Consider the following 24,593-nt stretch of genomic DNA (forward strand, 5'->3'; position numbering starts at 1 on the left):
CAGCAAATTCTGCCTTCACGTGTTTATGTGGCCCAATAAATTCATGGCGTTACATGCACGTCTCTTGCAGTCAACAGCGCTCAAAATTCAAAGATGGTTTATGAGATTTTAATTTTCAAACAGCAATGTTTTAGTGCAATGTTCCAATAAGTATTCCAAGAAATCTTAGGGAAACAGATCATTCCTTATTCATGTATGCAACTAAAAATTTTTCTGCATTTGAAGCCTGGCACTCTGCAGAGGAGCGAGCTATGAAGCCCTGTGCCAACTTTCTGGTGAGCAAAGGGAAACAGCGATAAAGAAGCCTTTGCATGCCACACAGACAATTAGTGAAGGTCTCTTCATCAACCAGAAATATGCACATGATGCTTGGGTGGCTGGACAGACCTGTCATTAAGTAAATTAAGTTTCTGCAAATCCAGAAACACGAGTAGAGAAAACCAGCGGCCAGTCCCAAATTTTCCATGTCTTCACAGAAGACTGAATTTTGTACGAAAGAAATCCAAGAAGAATTAAGGGGTGCGTCTTGGGCAGTACCAATGTCTTGCATAACCTCTGCTATGGGGATCGTTTCCGCCCTCCCACGCCCCACAAGTGGCTCTCTGCAAACATTACATGAGCAAGACAAGGTTTATAGGAAGAGGTAATACCTTTTATTAGACCAATCTGGATGGCTGGCAAAATTAGACAGGGTTTCAAGTACATAGAATATCCTTCTTCAGTGGAAACAGAATAATCTTCTATTCTTCAAGCAAAACAAAAAATTCAAGGTCAAATACAGGTTGGAGTCAGTTGCTCAGAGTTGAATTAGATATTTGTATCACATAATTTTTAAAGTAGAGGTCATTGTTTCCCACAGACTAGAAGGGATGTTAATAGGAGGCATCAGGGAGATGGTAAGCTAGTTATATCCTTGGGGAAAAAGAAAAATAGGCAGTTTATAGCCTGTGGGACACTGAAGGACTGGTAAAGGAGAAGAGGGAAGGGAAGATCTGTGCGGGAACACCAATACTGTGTCTGTGGGTGTTGATACCTAGTACGTGTCCCCGCAGACCTTGCTGTGCCCACAGACCAGGCCATCAGAGCCGGACCTTCTACTGCCGTAGGGCTGTGCCTACCTGAACGGAAACTGGCACTCGGTGGATAAAGTTAGGTACATTCACAGGACAGCAGAGCATGTCTTGCAAAGACGACTGTGTCAAGGGCTTAAGATTTGCTCAAGAAACTTGTTGCTACAAGCAGGATGTTTCACAGTCTTCATTTTGGGGAGTTTCTGTGTGGTTCTGCATGTGTTGAACTGCACGTTAGAAGCCTGCATACAGGTAGCACGTGCATATTTGCTAAATATCTTCATCTTTACACTTTCTAGGACCATTGGTGTAAGTACACATCTACATTTAGACTTCCCTGAATTTTTTTCTCTTGCTCTTACAGTCTTTCTGAACTATACACTTGCCTGCCGTAAGGGAATTCTCAGCTGTAAAAGAAAACCACAGCTGTCATGGTGCCCCGTCCGCGTTTACGCTTCTGTGAAGGACGCGATGAGGCTGGAGACGTGCGGCAGAGCACACGGTTGCAACCAGTGTCAGCCCTGGGCTGTGCCTGGTGGCACTCGGGCAGAGCAGCCTCTGCACAGTGGTAACGGGCGCTGGTGGGGCAGGAGGAGTCCAGCAGCACCACAAAGATCAAGGAGGTTTCACTGTTGCCACCTCATCCATTTTTGGGCCAAGCAGCTCTCGGGACAGAACAGGAGCCCGCTGTTATTGCCACACTTAGCCAACGTGAACACAGTGACGCCTGCAATAGAGTATACAAGGAGCGTGCTTTGTGGTATTATTTATTTAGGAACTGTGAGTAACTACAGCCGTAGCGTTCTCATCTTTGTAATTCTGATGGTTTAACAAACTGGGAGAACATTAGCATATTTTTATTAAGGTACAAAATACACCCCGTTGTTGCCTAAAACATTTAAAAAAAAAAACGTGAGAAAAGCTCTGTATGCTCTAAATCAGATTCAAAACCTTTCTGTATAAGGAATTGTGGCAATACTGTGTTTAGTATAACAAGAGGTTTTTATCAATTCAAAAGGAAAAGACATGCTGGCAATCTGAACTTAGCAACAAAGAGTAAAGCAGTTAAAAACCATCGTGTCGTCCACATTAGTTGAGCTTTGAATGTAGAAGAGCAAATCATATGAAACACATACACAACTAGGTAATATCAAACAACCTAAGGCTGATATTGTACACACCTGTATTAAAGTACACTGACTACTTAATGGTGAGGTTTTAAGGTAATGTTTTTTTTTTAAAGAGGTAACCTTTGAAATGCAAATGGTTGCACTTTACACACAAAAAGTGGAAGAGAAAAAGAATCACTTTTGGAATGATACACAGATATAAGACACACTGGTTTTGGATTATGCATATCACCTTGCAGCCTCTGATATTACCTCTGAACAGCAACAAAAAAAAATTAAAAAGTGCCAATACTGTGAAAGGAAAGCAAAGTTACTAAATCTGAGTGCATTAACCATTTCTGAGGAAAAAACAAACACCTGGGGCTTGGATTTTTTTGTTTTGTTTTGATTTTTTGCATTTTTAAAAAATGCAACAGCCTTACTGGTGCAGGTTCAAGACAAAAACAAGACAGTCAAGCTCATAAGGTAGAAATAGGTCCTATATAGGTTAAGATTCTTTGGAAACTGCTAAGTATAAAGGAGTTTGTAATCCAGGCTACTATCTTTTTGGCTACTCCAAAAATCTGTGGGAGTTCCAGCTTATCATCAGTTGAAATCTGTTTTGCAATTGCCAAATAAATGCAAGTAGAACTTTAACTAACCTGGGATTCCATTCACACACATGCACATAGAAGTCACTGATTGTGCAATAACCTGCTTTTTTTTTCACAGCAGCATATACATGAATCGCAAGTCATTATTAGACTGACCAGAACACCAGAAAATATTCTCAGTCTTTGTGTTTTCAGTCTGTTTCTTAAGTAGGCAGCTGTAACTGCGCTGAAGTGACAGGTTCTATAAGGGAAAGGTGACAAGGTGATTAAAAGCAAGATCAGAAGTATCTCAGGAAACCACCTGGATCTTTAACTTTAGCCAGTATTACAACGGGACTAACAGTGCACTGAGAAAGGGCAGTAGTTTTAAGTTAGGACTGTGAAATTCTGTTTAAAACAAATGAAAAACGAACCATACCAACACACAAATCGCAATGCCGGCTGTGTCAGACCTTCCCTTATAGAAGGTACTGCTCGGGGAGCAGCCTCTTCCTTAGGACTGGGGAGATTCACTGTGTGTCTGGCAAACGGTTCCTTGCAAAGTAGACCTTGGAGTGCCAACTTAGCTGCAGGAAAGTGATGGAATAGAGCAATGAGCTCAGCGAATAGACTGTTTTTCTTTAAGATGTTCAGAATGTAACTGTAGAATTGTTTTCCATACATTTGATTATAACAATAAACTGGGCAACTTAGTTGATAATTTTCTTAAAGTAAATCCAATCATGCGAGCAACTTAAAATTGCCTGCTGATTTGAATTAATGCCCATACATAAAGCAAACAGGTGTCAACTGATCATGCTGAAAAAACAACCCCCCAAAGACCTACGTATCACACAAGGTGCTTTTGATAACTTGTTTTTCTGAGCCTTATAAGGAGAGTCTTTAAATATACTTTTTTCAATTTTTTTTCCTTTGAGCCTTGTTTCATTCTTCCTCCTCCTCATCTTCGTCTTCTCCTTCTTTTCCCATTGTTTCCACAAGGAGTTCTGCGGTGCACGTGGCTTCTCCAAGGCTGTTAACAGCTTTGCAGGTGTATTTGGCATCATCGTCCCCACATACTTCAGAAATAGTCAAAGAACAGTTCCCCTCCTCATCGTAATCTATCTGGAAGTGACGGGACTCCTTGACAGGCTGATCATCTTTGTACCACATTACCTCAGGGTCAGGATAGCCTGCAAGAGTGGAGAGAGAACAGCAACTGCAATGAACAAGTATTAACTAATCTGTAATTCCTCTAAACTTTCATTCCACGTCTGCGTATGGACACGCCAACATGTTGATATGCAAATATTTAATTGAATTCTATTTAAAATAAACGTAGATGCTTTTTTACTTCACATTTACCTGAAACAACTTTATTATGAATAGCAAAAGACTGAAAGTTAGCACTGAGGTACTCCCTAGATTCTGCTTTCTAGTACATTAGCAGTGACTGCAGACACCTTTTGTGTGTCTCGGACATCAGCCGGTGGGGGACTCTTAATAGCGTATTTGAGGCTTACCTTATGCTGCAGCTTTTGTGGAAACCACAGTTCCCAACACTGAGATTTCGAATTTCAAGGGTAAGGTGCTTTGGGCTACAACTACAATTTGATATCCTCCTCAGGTTGCTTTGTTGTGGCTATTCTGAATTTCCCTCCTCCTAATCTGTCCCTTACGCACCAGCCTGTCCTGCACGGTGACTGTGGCACTCCCGTTTCCTATTCGTGTTTGTCGGGATAAGTGAGGGAGTCTAAGAAAAGCATTTTGATTCTGCATCTCAACAGGAGTTCTGGAGCCTTGTGTGAAACAAATGGCTGTGCTGTACTCGAAGCACCCAGGGCAGGGCTGTACAATGCAAGCTGGAGAACAATCCCTTATACAGTACTCTTGGCTGACATAGCAAATTGAAGGCTTTTTGCCTCAGCCAAGTTCTGGACTGTGACGGGAGGATGACTTCCCACTGGGCAGAAATAAAGTTCAGGAATCCCTAATACGCAACGAACATTACAGAGATACACTGGAAAGTTTAGAACATCAGCTGTGGTACATCCATCTATTTTATTCCATGCAGTACTTATGCACATACCCCTCACGCTGAGCATCCATCAGCAACAATAATCCATCCTCACATCCCCGCTGTGAGGTAGGAAACACAGGCAGTGAAAGAGATTAGGAGCACAGAAACAAACAAGCAGAATGTCAGTGAGGCAGTTTCTGAACCTCGTTTTAAGAATCAAAGTTGTCTAACTTAAACACATGCAGTATAGTACCAACTCTATCCATTTTAACAGCTCTTCTCTTCCTGATTTCTAGGTTTCATCAACAGCCATGATACAGAAGGTTCGATCTCATTGCAATAGAAGTGATCGTGGTCTTGGCCTGCAGACTGTTAGACTGACCAAGCCCAAGCTCCTTAAATGCTTTCTCATAAACTTATTCTTCCTATCTGCATATTCCAGTTTGAGTTTTCTTTCTTGAACTCATAAGTTAAAAAGAAAAGTAACAATACAGTATTTTCTAGATGTGGCTTTTGTAACCACTACAATGATATTATCGTTACTTCTCATGCAAATACATTGTTAGGGGCTTCTTTGCCTTTAATACAATGTATGTATGCCTCAAAGTTATTCTGAAGTCACCTGAAACTTATCTGTCATTTCAGACAAGTGACTTCCTACTTATTCTTTGTTTCAGGTTAGCAGTCTCTTATTCTTGCAGTTTGTGGTACTACATCGTGTCTTGTTTTTACTGTTTCTACCCTCAGAAAACATCTTACTGTTTGCACTTGCTATTCTGAACTAGTGATTCACACATTGACTTTTGGAGACTTCTGTTCTATGGCAAGCACAGAACAAGCCCGTGCAGCTCCAGATAATCTCTGTTATCGCAACACATTCGTGCTGTGACATGCAGATATTGGTAAAGCAAAATGGCACCAACTCAACAATAACACAGGGGGAAAAAAAAGAAGTTGTTAAACAAGAGCACAGCGCAGAAAGCTGGCAAGGAAGGAAGGAAAGAAAGAAAGAGACAGGCTAATTCAAAGTACCTTCAATTTTGCAGTCAAATCTAGCAGCACTTCCTTCCACAACCTCTATGTCAAGGATTGTTTTAGTAAAATATGGCTTTACATGGGGCTTTTCTTCAGCCACTTCTTCAAGGAAAGCATCTGGAGGAGAGCGAAGAGATAGTTAATTATTTTACAGGGCGTGTTCTCAAAAGATGCATTTTAATTTTTAATTACCAGATGGTAGTGAAAGCATCTTTTATTTCATTTAACTCTGTGAGGCTAGTGGGACAGTGAGGACGGTAGCTGCTTAGTTTTGTGCCAAGCCTTTGCAGCTGGACAAAGATTCAGACCATAAATAGAATGAAATTAACGTGCAGGCCTTCACGCTACAAATCATCTTTATTTTTCCCTTGAATTTGTTTCGAACTGAACCTGGACTTTTGCTAGTCAGAGGGGTAAACCAGTTCAACTTGTATCAGGCCCGCAGCCCATCTGGATCTGTCAAAACTGCTTTCCTGATTTTCAAAAGTGTCAAACATCTGCACCCCTGATTGTCACACACCACAAATCCACATTTCAAATGGGGACGGAGGGAAATACTGTCAACACATTATTTTTGCTCTTAAATGCCCCTGTGTGAGGAGCACAGTTAATGCAGAGTACATGTCTCGGTTACAGCAAGAGTTAATAATTTATTGCCTGCTGGATTGCATGAGAAGGCAATGCATCACTGTAATCTTTGTATAAACATGCATTCCCAAACCGATAGAAAGTGCAGCTGACAAATCTGCCTTAATTCTTTGGCTTTAAAAAGAGAAGAGTTTACTGCCCATCCTTATACTGGGGCATTTTGAGTAGCAGAACAATAGGAGAACAATGATTTTTTGATAGATTTCTTTAAAAAAAAAAAAGAAAAACCGAGAGAGAGAGCAGGAGTAACCAACTTATCAACTGGTCTCTAGAATTTTGCTAGAAGTTTTAGTAGAGACAGAGAGAGGTAAAAATACGGTGCAGCAAAATTCCTTACCTTCGTTCTCTACTTTGTCTGCATTTATAGGGCTGGTAGGCGAGCTCCCAGAGGCCTTCCTCCCACTCATACCAGAAATCATTGCCATGGACGACAGCCTTCCTATTGCTCGGACAGCATGGCCTGTTTTCTAAGACATAACATAAAAGGCTTCTGATCAATCCAATCCAAAAGGCATGTGATTTTCTGTAACAATCGTGCTTCGGACAAATTATCTGGGATCTCTGCAAACCACACTGGAATTGTTGGACAAACTGCTTATATATAGCTCTGTTGTTTTAGCAGAGACAGAGCAGGCTGGTCTGAATTACCAAATTTAGTTGCAGATATAAACTTCCCCTGATGAACTCATACCTAAATGAATGTCTCTGTTAGCTGCGGATAAAAAGCACTGTGTGAGAGGAGGGCCGGCGAAAAAGCTACGTCCTGTTTAACTGGAACTTAACTCTGGTGGCGGACGGCTCCCTCGAACGCCATATGGGCTGGACTGAGTTTCACCAAGGATGAATAACCAGCTAATACGAAATGAATGAGAAAGTACCATCTGCATGATGGAAGCAAACCTCTGACAGGCTTGAGAGTCGACCGCCAGGATACTAAAATATGCTCAAACTACGTTGCCTCTAGTACGGACACTTGTACAGCTTGCATGAGCTCTAAGAAACATGTACAGTAGAACATAAGAGGAAATATAAGGTAGATTTACGTAAAAGAATATGTTGTAGGCTACTGATAAGGCTGAATGCAGGATTTTATTACATCGACTCCCCTAGCTATCAGAACAGCACAGACGGACCTGCTACGACAGTTCCAGCATTAAGAAAAAAGAAGACATGGAGACCAAATACATCAAAGAAAATTATTAAACCAATCTGACTGAATCCATGAGAAGCGTGGTGCTCCAACAGGACAGAACTGCTGGTTTAGGAGAATGAAACTACCACAAAATGAGGTCTCTTTAGAGAGGCCAGGTGGAAAAGCTTTTCCCTAGCTGTTCAGGTTTGTTAAGGATAACATAATCCCCCAGCCCTCAGAGGCATGGAGAGGGCGGGCAGGAGAGATGGGCATACCCCCAAAAGAATACGAAAAACCGTACTTGAACTCATATGCCTTTTAGTAACCTGAAATGGAATCACCACGTGTTTTTTATATACATATATATATATAGGCAGACGTGCACTCTCCTACTGCACACCCGTAGGAACCAAACCTGCTTTACCGCATTCATGCTCTGGCCACACTGGAGTTTTCACCAGCAGCAGAAACCACCTGGCATGATGTGTTTCTCAGAATCATAAACCTTAGAAATAAAGAGACTTATTAGAGTAACTAGCCCAATTCTATGTCCTCTTCATTACCTGCCATTTTCTTCTGGCCATATATTTCTTCATCCTATCTTTGGAAAGTTTTTTGGCTTCCATGTTTTTGGTGTCTTTTTGCAGCCAAGGATGCTGAAGACATTGAGTACAATTTAAGCGACTCCTGTTTTTATATAAAAAGATTAGTCAGCGTTGCCATTAACGATAGTTGAACCTACCTGCTTTAACATTATTTTGTGCGCTCTTTTCTGAGAGCTGATTTTTCTGTTTTCTAAATTTATCGACATACATCACATGGCACTGTTTTCCCAGCTGTACTTACTTCTTAAGCTCACTTTCACAATTTCTGTAGGGCTTTTTGTGAGAAAACTGTGCATTTTTAAGTGTTAATAAAACATTATAAAACAAAGCATGTAAAGCCATATGTTTTAGGCACGGAACACATACAGCAGAGCCACAATGGCAGTGATTCAGCTACCTCATGCTGGCAGAACCCTCTCCCAGCTCTCCTTTCCTTCACTTGCAGAGATTTCCCCTTTCCCACCACTTAATCTCCTCCTTCCTGCAGCACGGAACATTTAACAAAACAGAAACGTCCAAATCTGTAATCAAGCCACACCCATTCTTCGCTTTGTTTATCGTACACAGATAAATAACCCTTTGTTCTCCATCCATCCAACTGCAAACTCACTGGAAGAAGTACATTTTCTTTCCTTGGTTTCTTCAGAGTCTGCTGTAAACAGGGCTTCCAACTAGTATTTTTTTTTTCTTGACCAATTACTACATTTGTAGGAAAGCTGCCTACTCAGAGGTACCGCACTTAAAAGCAACACATGGAAATAAATCTGGCAAAATTGCAACCCGTTCAGATCAAGACAGAACATGTCATGCAGGAATCTGTGTCACACAACAGCGAAGGTAAGAGTAGTCACAGAAAACCTCAGGGTGCATCTTGCCCGAGGGAAGGGAAAAGCAGACCAAGCAGGCGATTCAAAGAAAGCGCTCCATTCAGACCTGCGCCCTGCGCGTAAAATAAACGGGAGCTGCACACAGAGACAGACGGGCACACACAGCTCCTTATAAAGTATCGCCAGAGGTGCCTGCATCAACGCGGAGATTCACGGTGGGGAAACAAGAATGACAAGTATCAGCTAAATGCAAACATAGAAAGTGTATCAAGTCCCACAGCTTTACTTCATATCTTTCTTTAGTAGATTGCTGATAAAGTCCTTGGCATCATCGGAGATTTCATCAAAAGCCTCATCGTCGAAGTCCCACGTTGCTGAGGTGACATTGGCTAGGGTTTCGTTGTCGTTGTCTCCCATGAAAGGAGAAAGTCCGCTGACCCTGGGGATGGAAGAGACAGACAGACACAAAACAAACAGCGTCAATTTGCAAATTACCCGAGGAGCAAATTAAAATCGTGTGTGACATCTCCTATGCTCTGCAGATCTTTATCAGTAAAAGCCGCCTTTAAGAAAAAAAAAAGGACTCGGAGCTAACTACAGATAGCCTTGTGGGAAGGAAACGAGACTTTTGACTGCAAAACTGAAAGGGAATTTTTTGCTGTTTCTTTCTCTTTTCCCAAGACGTTTTTGAGGAGAGAACTAGCATTAGGTGAAAGTGGAGCAAGTGGAGCATACTAGTTTGTTAAATGACTCGTCTAGTTCTGCATAAATAATACCGCAATTTTCACACCAAATTCAGCTGAAGAGCTTTTTTTTTTTTTTCCTGGTGCTTTCAGAGTGACTTTCCTGCCTTTACCGTCGAACAAGCTCTTTTGTACATTTTATTCCACTTACTCCTGCAGAGAGAGCCCAAGAAGAAAGATGCATCATGAAATCCACGGGGCTATTTTGTAAACAAAACCACCCTGAATTATATAGCCAGATAAAACATCACTGCAGGCTGCAGAGTTATGCAGATGCATCCAAAAGTAATTAGGTCTTTATGTTCTCAATCAGTCATGATGATGCATGAAATGGAAATAATACTCTTTTATAACCGAAGTTGAGCTTCCGAGGCTTTTTACGCAATATAACTGATAAATTGCCAGTGAAAGGCAATTACAGAACATCACGATGTCATTTTTGCAGAGTATCTTTCTCCAGTTGAGCGTTGTCCTTTATTATACTGTACCTTTGTGCATCCAGATACTTTTGATTCCTGTATATATCACCCTTTCAGTAAAAATGGACAGATTGCTTATGAAAGGTTGCTTATTCTTTAGAACTCCAAGTTATTCCGTTTTCCAGGTCTTCTTCTGGCATGCAATTTACATAATAACCTATTCTTTATTAAATTTTACAGACTTAATTTGCTTTCTCGGTACAATCATGTTAACCAGTTACAACAGCCAGTCACATTTCAACAGGAGTACATGTATTTGAAACACGGAAAAATAAGTGGAACTTACTAGGGTTCTGAAAATGCTGTATAGAAAAATATCATGATGCTACTGAGTATCACAGAACAGATTGGTAGAAAAAGAAACCGGTATCAAACAAAGTGAGGTACTAAATGAATAATATTAGTATAATCTCCTCCTCCAAAGTTATTTTGCTACTCTTTTGTCACTAATTACATTCAAAATCTGATTTGGAATTTGTTCCTAAGGATTTTACTTCTATAAGGAAAGCAGAAACACACACACATTGAAGCGTCAGACAAAGCAGATACTAAATCTTTTACCATTTCTGGAAGTTGTGTGCAGTACAGCAGAGTCTAGAATCTTATGTGTATACTTCAGAAACTTCCTAGTAATAATACACGAGATGAAGATAAAAGGTTTCTTTCTTCTCAGGCAGAAGGAGGTAAATCAGAACAGAAAGCATTTGCTGTCTCATGTTCCATCAGATGGGGTACATTCAAATGCAACAGTGAAGCATGACTTTATAACTGTATAAGGTGGCATAAACCCATTTGTGAACATATAATAGGTGTGAGTTACAGGAAGCTGAAAGATTAACATACCAAAAAATGCCCACGCAAACCAACTTTACCATGACTGTTCTCTGTCTTTGAGGCTTACTTTAGTGAAGAGACAAGGTTTGTGCCTGCTAGCACTGGAGAGCTGGCACCGCTGCTGCGCAGTGAGAGACCGTTCTGCCTCGTGCACATCAGCCATCATGGCCCAGTAAATTGAAGTAAAATCTCTGTCCTGGAATCCACAAAGCATCCTGCAGGGCCTTAAATCAATCTCCACTTCAATATTTAAGCATTTTCCTATTTATGACAACGTCATCGTTCTCTATAATGTTTTAGAAAGGGAAAAAAAATCTCATCCAGGCTGCAGGTCTAAACTTCGGGTTCCAGACACTGATTGCTAAGTTGCCTCTTTTTTGACTATGTAGTAAGTACAAGAATCTATCAGCCAATTCAGCAGCTGCTAAAAAGGCATTTATACGAATGAAGGGTCTGTGAAGTATTTCTTTAGCTCACTGCCAATATATAGGAGATGCACATCTTTTCTTCACCCCGTTAAGCTTCCAGAGGACAGACTTGGGCAGTCAGAGCAATAACAATCCCATCTCCCTTCAATATTTGATCGAAGTTTGCAAAGGTGACCTCTGCATAGTATTACCACAAATAGTATTGTGCAGTTCTTGTGCTAAGTTAGATAATATTTTGGCCTATGTCCAGAGATTAAAGCTGCAGTATTGAGAGATCATTTTCATGCTAAAGAGACTGCTACGGATACGGAGCCATCGCTTCATGTGGAAACACCACCGCTCCCTGCTGCCCCTGGAGTCAGTGCTTATAAAGACATTTAGCTCTCTGGGCAGAGCCATACTGCATGTCACACCCAGCTTTTGAGGGATGAGGCTAAACAGAAGGAGATTAGAGACGAAAAAAACCCTTGGGTTGTTTTGGCTGGCTTTATTTATTTTTATTTTTTTTTTTAAGAATTGCATGATGGAATTACTGGATAAAATCTTAAATGTTGTGTTAGGATCGACCCATTCCATGCATTTGGTAAATTACCAGACAGGTATCAGTTGAGCCTCTGCTCACTTTGTCATTTCCAAACCCCTCACTTTGTCATTTCCAAACCCCAGTGTAACAGTACCCATTCCAATGTTTCAATGAACCTATTTTCATATTTCTGAATGCGCTGTGGCAAACTTATAAGGGTAAAATAGTTTTCTTTTTCTACCACAGTTTTATACTGTGAATCGGTTGCCTTGTCATGGAAATACTTGTAAGGAGAACTAGCCCCTTGCCTGTAGTCAGAAAACAAAATCCAGCAACTAATGCAGATTATAACTTGAAATTCTTATCTTTAGCACCAATTTCACTGACCTAAGTTTTGTCTGTTCGTTTCCTAATAGCCATTTAAAGTAATAATGGCCCAGCAACTCTTTTGACAGATTACGGAAACAATTTCTTTTTGGAATGCTGAAGCGAAGTGATAAAGATGAGCTACCGCTCCAGAAAATTAATAGTGAGCTTACACTGCAAAGTTACTATTAGACAAGCAGCAAGTTGTTTACTGAAAACATTTTTCCAGCTACTTAAGAAGGCATCTTCCTGGCATGTTAAGAACCATTTGTTTAGAAAATCTTTCACAGTTTCCACTTCTAAATAAAGAAGAAAGATATTTTATCCTCTGGAAGTTCCTTAACATTTATTGGCCTGTTCTAACAAAGCTCGGAGTGCAGATTTAGAAAAGTTCAGCTCAAAAGGGTCCAACGTGGTTGCCAGTGTCACTGCCTCTGCAACAAACGGGATAGCATTTCACCTGGAAATCTTTGCATTAAGACTGCCACTAATCCAGGAAAGATAAATTTGTTGCACGTCTCAAAAAGTCAGAGGCTGAGCATTTCTCTGCAAGCAGCGTTTGCAGCAGCACCTGATTTGGGTGGACAACACTGAGCTCCTCCTTACAGTCTTCCCCTTGCATTAGCAGTGAAAAAAAGGAACAGATTTCAATGGGAAGAGTACTATCTGCTTCTGATAAACCTGTGCAGGTCATGTCAAATAAGCACATGATAATGCCTGCACCCTGGAGATCATGTAGTAATTTAGTTCTTTTACAAGTGAAATAAAACAAATACATCATCTCAGCCCATTTGGGGGGGACACGCATCCACCGGCCAAAACCAACTTTTCTTTAGCTGAAGGCTGACTGAATCCCACGCTGGTTGTCTCCCAGAAGAAACAGAGCACTGAAACCCCCCCACAGGAAGACAGCTCAATGCTGAAGCACGGGTGTTACTCTGTTCTCATTCTTGCTTTACGTGCCCAGTGGATTAATGAGGAATCACAATTTTCCACTGCCACTGAACAAATAATTCATTTTCTTTTGAGCAGTACAGTCATGACACTAAAGCTCTCCTAACTTGCTTTACTGAAATAACAAGGAGTGCTCTCTCATCTTTATATTAAGGAGGCTTAAATTTTTCATACGACATGGAGCCAAGTGTAAACCAGCAGCGTGTCTTGCCTTATGAAAGTCCCAAGTCAGCAGACCCAAAAGATGAATGATGCCAAAAGATCTTCCAACCAACCCAGATGGCCAAAGAAGGGAGGAATAATGGCAGTGATGAATAACGCAATAGATAAAAAGGAAAGGGAATGTTTGAAGAATCAGGGTGTGTGTTATTAGGAAGGTGCTGAAGGAAGAGTGTACAGCAAGATAAAATGTATTAAAAAGCGGCCTAAGACATAGCGTATTAAAAATTATTAATTGACAGAGATCAACTACTCTGAAAAGATATACACTGCCTGGCACTGATAAAGCAAGAAGAACTGACGGAGAGCAAGCAGAAGTTTGAATCAGCCACAGCCAGTTCCTCACTGAAACTAGTCAGATCCTGTGGCGGCAGAAGGAAAAGGGCTACCCATGTTCAATGTACGTACATGCAGCGCTGAAATCTTAGACTGAAATTTGGTTTGAAATAAAAATAGAATTTAGAGACTGTTTCAGATTAATAAATATTGGAAGCACTTACTATCCAAATGGATCATCAGAAAATAACCAGAAAAAAAACCCACAAAAACAATTTCAGCAATGCCCAAAAAATAAATGGGTCAGAAAGAGCTGGAAAGAATTCAGGATGTTTAACTTTCATTAGATAAAGATTATTGCAAACGCAGAAAGAAACACTGAAATAGACATAAATGGAGATGATATACACAAGCTATAATATTTGTGGCCTGTTACTTCAAAGGCAATAGATCAACTTAAGTATGTGGGACAGTACAGTGATGCAGAACAGGAGAGAGAACAAGATAAAAGTGGAAGATAAAAAACATGAGGTGGAGAATACAAACAGGGAAATTTAAGGAAGAACAAAGACTGTTGAAGAGACAGAACTGAATAAGTTATCCAGAAAGATTAAAAGGATTTAATGTGTAGCTATGAAATGTGAAAAGGGAACGCATGAGCCATAGGATGGAATTAGGTCAGTCATGCCATAAGGAAGACAGATGCAGCATCCCAATGGAGAGCGCGATATCTGTCCTTACACCTGCATAACAGAAGGCTAGGAGAGACGTTTTGCAATAGCGAGAGTCATGCAATAGCATGCTCCCTGCTGCTTCACTTAGGACATAGGATGGACACAGCAGCTTTGGGCCATCGGCTGCCTGTGGCAGACCTGTCCTCAAGCCCAGTGCTGCTGCAGAGCTCACCTCTTCCTTCACGGCCCCACTCACCATGTCAGGGTAGAGGGGATGCAAATGCTGAGTTACAAGCACAATGACGGTATGTGAGACACCAAACGAGTGAGTCTTATACTCTGTGCATGAGATTTGGCAGTTCTGAGCTTACAATCAAAACAGGAAAGCAGCGTTACAACTAAAGAGAGATGCAGTTCTCAATGACTTTTATTTGCATTCTGTAACGATGATGTGATGGTCCATTTTGGATAATGGCTCAGAGTTGTGAGTCTGCAAAAATAGCCGGGCTTTAAGGAAGTGAAGGCAGATTGGGAGTCTGTCACTCTCGGGTGGAGAGGGAAAGTTTGAGCAATGACTCACAGGTCTTCCCTAACTTCTATTACTTTATTCTTATCGCAAGAAAGACAAAAGCTGATTCTTACTGTTAATCATTATTGTGGCAATAGCTGTGCATCAAAAAAGGAAGATTTTTGTTGCGTTTGCGTAATGTAATTTTCCCCTCACAAGGAGTTAAATGAGCTTAAAGACATCTTAGCAAACAAGTAATTTCATAATATATTTCACAAGGCATGTCGGGTCATCCGAATCAAGTGTAACACCACCCCAATCCCATCAGCTGAACATTACAGCATGCAAATATCTTGCTTCTGGTGGCACAGAGAAACTGGGTAGAAGCAGTTCTGCCACTGCCGGCAGACTGGTCTTTGGCAAGACATTTCACCTTTTTTCCATCTCTTTCACCTGCTCCCTTTGCCTTGTCTACTTAGACGATGACGGTGTTCTCCAGCACATACCGTATTGGAGCAGCACCCCTGGTTGGGTGCCTTTGCAGCACACACAACTGCCGTCACCGATTTTTGCCTCGGTTGTCTGACATGTCACTGCTTACACTGCAAACACACAAAACCTCACATATACTTTGATAACAAATGACAGCAAAAGACGTTAAACCCCCCAAAATGTGCGCGTCACGCTGTGGTTAACGTTTTGTTCCTTAACGCATGAGAGGCCTCTAGGGGGCAATGCAGCATTGATGGAGCTGTTGGGTTTTCCATTGCCTGTGGAGGCAGTCTGGGATCTCCATACCGCTCTTCAGTGCTCTGTAACTCAGGAGGCCTCAAAAGCTAGAGAAATAAATGAGTTTGTCATCCGAGTACTGCATGTGTGGTCTACATTATTTGAACTACAGGATGATCCAAATGAGCTTTCAAGATCTAGAAAGAAATGCTGGAAATGAATGGAAAATAAAGGTCCTTTAAATAAACTGGCAGAGCAAAGTGACCTTGAAGAGTGTAGCACACTTCACGTAAGAAACGGAAGATAACAGAAATATTCAATCTTTGCTGGGAGTAAGAGAGTTGATGTAGTAGCTTTTGCACAGGACAAGAAAGAAAATGGTGTTGCTTAGATTGTAAATGAGAAGAATAAGAGAACAAGGACAGGCTGACAAGGCAAGCAGAATTACAGGGAGACTGAGTAAAGAGGAGGCCTACAACTGTGCATTGCCAGGTGTCAAGGAAGAGCGCAGCCAGGGAGGAGAGGGCTCTTAAAAAAGGAAGTAAGGTATTGAGAGAAGCCTTTTAAAAGAACGAAGCAAAGCAGATCTGCCATTTACTTACTATTGAAACTGGAGCAAGGGAGAAAGAACCATGCTCCAAACTGAACTTCTCTTTTCGTTTGTTTATATGGCATCAAAAGTGTAAAGTCACAGTTGGAAGATCACTTGCTGTTCTAGGCATGGAGATCCTATTTCCATATACGTTTCTCTAGACCCACTGAAGTTCATAATTGCGTGTTATCAAATCACATATAAAGATCAAATCAAATACCAAAATACGTAACCGAGAGCTGAAGCCAAACATCCTCTAAAATATTTCCATGAGCTTGATCCATGCTGCTTATAAAATGTATTTATTCAGTGGTTTGTGCTTAATAATACATTAAAGTTCACTGTGAACAGATATGGTCATGCTGGGATACAATCTGAATAAGAAGGCCTCAAAATTTCACAAAACATTTCTTTCTTGTGAATAAAAGAATGGAAATTTCAATTATTCGTGCATGCCCAAACATATCTCTTTAATATCTGGGAAGGAAAAATAGTTTAAAGTTAATAATAAAATACTGTCACATTGTCTTTTTAAATGAGATGAAGCGTTGCTGGTTTATGGTGTAAGATGTACAGCACTAAATGGCTGAATTTCCACAATTGCTAGTTCTGCAGTTTACCAGTTACAGCCTTCAGAGAACAGAGAATTTTTATTAAACACGCTGGAGCTGCTAATCAGAATACAAAAGGGCTGAAAATTGGAGAAAAATTCAGAAGTTTCCTATGAAAATTTCATATGTTCAACAACCGTCAGGATTTGTGTTACGAATAGCAAGGGTACTCACAAAATGTAGCAGATAACTCCTATGCTCCACATATCTGTTTCGTATCCAATAGGTTCATAGTTTATAACTTCGGGAGCCACAAACTCAGGTGTCCCAAAGAGAACCTTCAGAGAACCTGCATTTTCTGTGAAGAATGAAAGAGAAAACCATTAACTGTTACATGCAAGTTTCCAAAAACAATTATTCTGCAGTAACAGGAAAACCAGTTTTGTTAAAGATCCTTATCAGAAGAAAAATTGGCTGAATGGCTATTTTCTTAGCTGATACATGTACAGCAATAAAGAATTATTAAGCATCCTCAAGCACACAGCACTGTACAAGGCACACAATAAGAAGGTTCCTATTGCAAGGAGTTTCCACAAGACCAAGTCTAAGAAAGAGGAGAACTTTTAGTGTTCAATTCAGACCTGGATGTCCTGAAGTACTAAAGTGTTTGAGCTTCCATCACTTCAGCAGCTGCACAAGAGGACTCCAGGATTCCAGTGTTAGAAAGAAGTCGAAGTTTTCACAAATTATCAAAGATTTATCAAGGATTGATTTATCTGCTCAAGGATTCTACTGTAAAGAGGAACAGTACCAACAAAATGATAACAATAAGAAATGACTATTTTAATCCAACACAATTCTTGTAGTTTAAACAGGAAAGAAAATTGATACACAGTTGCATGTCTCTGAAATTTGAAGTGGCACAGGTTGGTGGTGAAACAAGAAAAGAAGCCGATGACGTGCACCTGGCAGATCACAGCCTTGTCAGTAAAACTCAGCTTCAGGCTGCTTTCAAAACCAAGCTTGCCTCCAGGCATACCTGTGGAGCTCCAAAGTGGTGAAGGGGGACCACAAATGCTTAGTCATCAGCTGCCACCCTAAACTTCTATTCAGCTGGCTTGTGGCACAGGTGTCCTACATTTGTCTCTGCTTAAACACGCTGTGGATGCTTTTAAAATGATCTGTGATGAAGCTGCTGCTAGCAATATGAACTGAAAGAATCAGGTTGTGGGATGCATGAACTCGCTCTTCATCTTTCCTGTGCTGACCCACCAGTATCGCTCTACCGGAAAATACAGTGATGAAGGTAGAATAACAGCCTGTTCAGAACCCAGTATTGCCTGTTTACACTGCCAGTGTGCAACTATGCTTTGTTTTTTTATGTCCAACTTTTAGTCATAGTGTGAAACACGACACAAATAATTTCGATAGATAGAAATTATTGGGCAGATTGCAATGGGCTCACTTTCACTGATGCTCATTCTTAAATGTTTGGGAAGAAGAGGAAAAGAATAAGCAAGGTCAGGAAGGAAACTAAGGAATAGATTAGGGACTTGGAAAAAAATCTCAATAAAATATTTGTATTATAAAAGTATAAAAATATAAGGAAATAAATTGTTTCTGACTTGAAACAGGCTTGGATTTAGGTTGAGAAACTCTCGTCCAAGTTACACATATGTCTGAGCAATCAGTATTTGCCCTAAGTGAGATTCATTGGATTACATCTATCTTTTGTGCAAGAGTAGCATCCAGTAGAATGACATAGTGAGGAACCATCCCTCTCCCAAAGAGATTACCATCTAAACAAAACAGATACAAATGGGAAGAGAAACAGATATAAGAGATTCCAATCCTACTCCTGTTAAGGTACAGAGATTTGCAACTCTGTAATCAAGAGAAAAGCTTAAAAAACCTCAAACAGCAGCAGATCAAAGCTTTGAGAAGAGTACAAGCGAAGCTACTGGTCCACAACACTGAATCTTTACAGAGTATTTTTATACTTTATATTTTTATTTACCAGAATTTCCTCTACCAAGTTTTGCAACATAAATGCTGATCCCAATACTGACTCCAGACCTACAGTTACCTCCATTGAAAGGTGTTAAGCCATTTGATAAAATGTAATCGTACACCTAAGTAAGTACTCTTTTGAGGTATGCAAATCCCCAATTTACCAAATGAAAATTGAAGGATTTATGGGGTTAATAAGTTGCCTAATGATTGAACAGCATGCTTGACACAACTTCTAAGCACCACCACAGTAATTCACTCAGTCGTGCCACTTTCCCATTTTAAATGCTGTGAAACCCTTTTTGCTCTGCTCAGTTATGGTGATAATAAATTAATTGCACTGAAGATGAGAAACCTCATTTTCACATGTTATCCCTGCTTTCAGAGACCCCTCCCTGCAAAGAGTACTCATTTCTATAGAGAGAAACAGACAGAAGAATGCCTGGGAGCAGCCCCAGGAAAGCACCTAGATCCCCTGCAAGTTCACCAATATCAAGACCTTCCTGCCAGATGTCTGACAAGCCTTTAAAAAGCACATTCAAAAGCTATTCCACAACATCCCTACATTCACATAACCAGAGGTTTTTTTACCCCAGAAAGTAGTATCCTTTTCCTAATATCCAATCTAAACTGACTTAGCCTAAACCAAGGGCAACGTCTTCTCCACAGTTCCAATGAGAAGTGAGAGATCACCCTTCCTTTTCCAAGCATGAACGGGAAGCCTATGATCCCATCTTCCCATGTGCCTTCTTTGTAAGGTCAACACCTACTTTATTTTTTCTAACAGTCCTTATGAAAAATTACTGAAATTTGTCACAAAGAACCTATTTTATAAAAGCTTCATCATGATCATCCAAATCTCAGGCTCAGATTTGCACATCCAAGTTTGGAGGCTTTTCTGGGCACTGTGTAAACTACCACAAGCCACTGTGTATGCAAAAGGCTGGTGTATGAAATGTGCTGCCCATAGGTCAGAGAAATGTTTTTTTGAAAACATGGCACTTGAGTGCAAGCATACAGTGTGAAACAACTGATACAGCATTTTCTGTGTATAAAAGATTAAAAAAAAAAGAGAAGAATAAGACCTTTTCTATGCAATAATATGTCAAATCTTTACCCAGATGTTTACAAGCTTAGTACACAAGTAGGATCTGTGTTTGGATATCCCTTAGTTCAGACAGAAAGCTGACAAGCTAGCTGGAAACTGTTGCCAACACTGTGTATAATCAACTGATTTAAAAAAAAAATCTTTACAGTACTCAAAAACCATTCTCTTTTCTTCTCAAGAAGTTTATCTTAAACAATTTTCTACATGTGTTCCTCAGCACACCAAAAAAGGTCAGGAAAATATCCCACTGCAGCTTTGGTATTTCCTGACAGTATAAGAGAACTAATTAGCTGCAGAAGATGACTGCAGAAGGAGCTGACTCTAATTTCTTTAAAGCTGATCAAAACACTGAATTTAGAGGCATTAGTTTGCACTAGTTACAGAAAGCTAAAACTAAATCTCAGAAGTTGAAGTGCAAAATCAGCCACTGTTCCCTTCAGCGCATCCTTGGTTGAGTGGTTTCCACTCAACTGGGGTCAGGTCCATAGTATGAGGGTTCCAATCCCACATCTACCAAAGCCAAAGTGAATTTGATACACAATTTCAAAATCACAAGGCTTGAAGGAACACAAGCGAAGGACAGTGCCCTCAATGCACCACATAAGACAACTGGCAACAAAAGGGCACTTCTTGAAAAGTGAAAACTGTTTTTAGCAATTTTTGTAAGTAAATGAAACAGTAAAATTTGTTTTCTACTCTTGGAAAACATCTCAACCCAAATGTTATAAATGTCTTCATGATTAACACAGTGCTTTTGCTTTATGGGCATGGAATGGGAGGGCACGCTCTCTTCCCAGGGAAATGCCACACGCAGTGAGTTACCCGGAAGGGCAGGCTGGTGAAAGAAACAGCAAATACCTATAATGTACCTTTGCAAGAATCAGGAACATATTAAGCCAAATCAATATACAGTATTGCAAAATTAAAATCAGTGTCCGTGCCCATAGCTCTCATCCTTCTACATCAAGAAAAGTTATATATAGGTTAGGGATTTACTAAATATGGCATGACTGTAGCAGCTCACAAGCTGGAGTCAGCCATGCAATATACAGTGATGCCACAAGATTAAGAGAAAAATGGAAAAGCTGGTGGATGTGAACAGGCTACTGAAAATAGGATCTTCCTTTTGCTAAATATAGGTTTAACTGTGGTTTGAAGTTTAAATAGTAGTTAAAGAAATTTCCATAAAAAGGCCATTCTGTGGTTACATTATATCTCTTGTTGATGAAATCACCCACTTTAGCAGTAAGCATACAGTTTTCAGGCTGACAGCTGGAACGTCATGGGATGAAGCCTTTCACACACCTCTGATAACAAAAACTTCAGCACTGGAACTTAGTTAAGAGTTCATCTGTTTCTTCAACAAGAACAAAATACAGTTCATGCTCCCAGAAAACTATTGGTTTCATGCTGCTGAAAGAACATAAATGGCAGCGATCTCTCTTTCTTAATGAATGGAATAAATACCTTATCTCTGAGTTCACAGTGTCCATGTGACCGAGATTCATGTAATGCCCTTTTGGAGTCGAACATCATCTAAAAATCTGAAAAGCAGATTTCTTTTCCCCTATTCATCCAACATACCATTTTTCATTTGTTTTAGTAAAATTATAATCTTGGGTATGCAGTAGCCTGTTACTTAAGTGTCAAAAAAAGTAGGATGAGCAGCATGTGGGCAGATAACAAAAATCAGAAGCTTGTAATTCCAAACTTTACTCCTACAAAAATCATTGTTCTACTTTTTAATAAGTTTTAAACATAATTTTGTTTAAAGAGGGAAGGCAAAAGATTACAACTAAGAATCTAGCTGCGGGCCACTTTACATAGAGTAGCAATTGATATGAGTTGTCCCAATTGATTTAATGGCAGAAGAGCCACAAATCTCAGCTCACCCAGTGTAACAGGTTCATAAACTATTTTAGCTCCTTTTAATTCCTGGAATGATTTTTTTTCTCTTGTGAAAATACAAGATTAAAAAAGATCAGTGTGTGAGGTTGGTATTGTTCAACACTAACAAACACAACTGGAGGCTGCTTTTTAGAGCTGAATTAACCCTGAGCAATATGAAGACAAGAACCCTCCAAGGTCTTTGGCTTTCAAATTGCAGAGCACGTTGGAAAGCTTAGTCCAAAATGAATGATAGGAAGCAGCTAAAAACAGCTTAGGAAAAGGAGGAGGTTGTCAAATGGAACTTCCTCCCCTCCCAACCCCTTTGCATTACTTTTGAGTAGTGCTATTTTATTAATCATTTTAAGCATGACAGAAACACAGCTCTTTACAGAGTTCCCCCCATGTTTAACATGCATGACAATATGCTGCTGCTTAGGATAAGAAATGATAAAAGCTAACGGGGAAATGTAAATTGAATGTAATTACCCCTATTTGAAAGACTTCTAGAACAACACCTTAACTCCTGCTGTTACAAAAGTTTCAAGGATTTGTAGTATTCATGAAGGTCAAGGTTTTGTTCTATTTTTTAGAGTTAGATAGTTAGTGGTTTATGGTTTCCTTTAGCAAATGTAAATATTTTTTAACATTACTACTACTATGTATTGTACCTGGTAATCTACAGGGCTACCCTAGCCATAGAAACAGACAGGTAGATTGTACACACGTCACTGCAAACTCCTCTTGAAGGGGAGGTGCCCTACTCTCACTCTTGAATGCCTTCTTTTTCCCTTCTCTTTTTTTTCCTAAAACCATAACTATTTATAGGAAAGGTGTATGTTTACTCTTTATACATGAAAGAATATAATAGTAAGTATGAATTACTGCTTGTCCTGCCCTTTTCCCCATGTCATATTGAAACAGGGAGAAAAGTCATTACCTAATCTTCTTGCAAGTCCAAAGTCAATGAGCTTGATACTTGTACCCGTCTTGTTGACACACATAATATTTTCTGGCTTCAAATCCAAGTGGACGATACCCTGCTTATGGATGTACTGAACTCCTTCTGAAATCTGCTTCATATATTTAATGCACTCTCTCTCTGTCAGTTCAAAGTCTTCATCAATGATTCGTTCAAAGAGTTCTCCTCCAGAAACCCTAGGAAAGACAGAATAAAATGCCTGCTGTAGCATTTTGATTTGGGGAGTAATCAAACTATTTACACAAATACAGATAGTTCAAGCTTGCAAAAGTCACTTCAGGACGCAATCTATGTTTTGTAATGGCATTTTCCATAGCCACACGGATCACATAGGAAGAATCACCTCTTGTGTGTGGTATAAATCAATAGATTTTTTCCATTCTGAATCTCTTTCCCAGGTTAGGACTGTGAAACACTCGTACTTTTATCCCAGGTGGTAGGGATGTAGCTGGATTTACATTCTGCGCTCCATCACTACAAAAGTGCAGATAACAAAATTTAGAAATAAAGAAAACTAAAATACCTGGGATGAGTCCCAGGAAAAGAGGACAAAACTTCTAGTAGATTGGCAAAAATTTGGGAAGAAGAGAGATTGAGAGTGACAAAGAAAGGCTGAAGAAGGAAGAATTCAAATGACATGGTTAATTGGAATGCAAAGCTCAAAGGGTAAATTACTGACCCAAGTGAGCTCAGAGGGAATTTCCTCTTCAGCTGTGACAGGACAAGGATATAACCCACAGCTCTTTCAGCGCTGGTATTTTTAGCTGAACTATCATCACACGCCTTGTAGGTCAGTTCCATTTTTATGCTTATTGGAGATGTGAAATAATTCACCTTTCCAGAGTAGAATCTCCTGCATTGAACTGTTTGTGGAACTGAAGTGGGACATTTTTAACCTAGATTTAATAAAGCAAAATTTAAGTTGTGGTTTGGTTGGTTGTTGGTTGTGAGGGTTTTTTTATTAAATTCTGAGTAATCACTGATTTTCTGCTTACATCCAAAGATGGGAAGTACTTTTTTGTATGCAGCGAGTGAATGACCCATACAGAAAGGAGCAAATGGTGAAGAGAAGCTTTGCTCTTAGAAATCTGTTCTAAATTAAATGCTCCACGGTCTTTATATGGCTTAATATTTTGCAGCATTCATGCTTATTGCCAAATGTAATTGCACATTTCAGTTACAGAAAGAAAACACACAACTGAAAACTGGCCTTGCAGTGTTTGCAGGTTGTCAGATATACGATTATATCCCTCGTGTCCTAAACTGAAATTGAAACATCTGGAGTTCTGGACACATTTGTTGCTTTGGCTATAAGATTTCAGAATGTATATAATTAGAAATGCTACTGCAGTTTCCTATTAACATGAAAATAGTAAGAATAGAATACGCTTGACAAACTGGGATTGTAACACATTTGTAACATAAATCCAATAATATGGCTAAAGCTGTTGAATAAACAGCTCTGGTAAGTCGGGGACCTAGTATTTTGTTATTTCAGTAAGACATTAACCAGTGTGGAAATGTTTAGGAAAACATCTGCATGCAAAATGTTTATATCTGGAGCACTCTGCAATTCCAAATGATAACCGCCCTAATAATAAAAAATACCAGTTGTTTTTTGACTATTTAACACAGATAATGATGACTTATTTTTACTATAAAAGTGCCATACTTTTCAGATCCCTGAAATG

General features: G+C 39.8%; 1 protein-coding gene across 1 annotated transcript in view; it reads right to left on the bottom strand.

Annotated features, from left to right (window-relative positions):
* Positions 1-1,821: 1,821 nt before the first annotated feature.
* The window catches only part of MYLK (myosin light chain kinase), a 220,034-nt gene continuing 197,262 nt past the window's right edge, over positions 1,822-24,593 (bottom strand). Inside the window, exons 26-32 of the mRNA XM_074593871.1 lie at positions 22,861-23,078; positions 17,150-17,273; positions 9,326-9,478; positions 8,171-8,294; positions 6,813-6,942; positions 5,825-5,944; positions 1,822-3,965 (exon numbers count right to left, since the gene is read on the bottom strand). Coding sequence (XP_074449972.1) covers positions 3,718-3,965; positions 5,825-5,944; positions 6,813-6,942; positions 8,171-8,294; positions 9,326-9,478; positions 17,150-17,273; positions 22,861-23,078 — 1,117 coding nt within the window. The 3' untranslated portion in view covers positions 1,822-3,717. The remainder of the gene's footprint in view (positions 3,966-5,824; positions 5,945-6,812; positions 6,943-8,170; positions 8,295-9,325; positions 9,479-17,149; positions 17,274-22,860; positions 23,079-24,593) is intronic.

This window comes from Larus michahellis, chromosome 7, assembly GCF_964199755.1.
Source record: "Larus michahellis chromosome 7, bLarMic1.1, whole genome shotgun sequence".
NCBI classification, from domain to species: Eukaryota; Metazoa; Chordata; class Aves; order Charadriiformes; family Laridae; genus Larus; species Larus michahellis.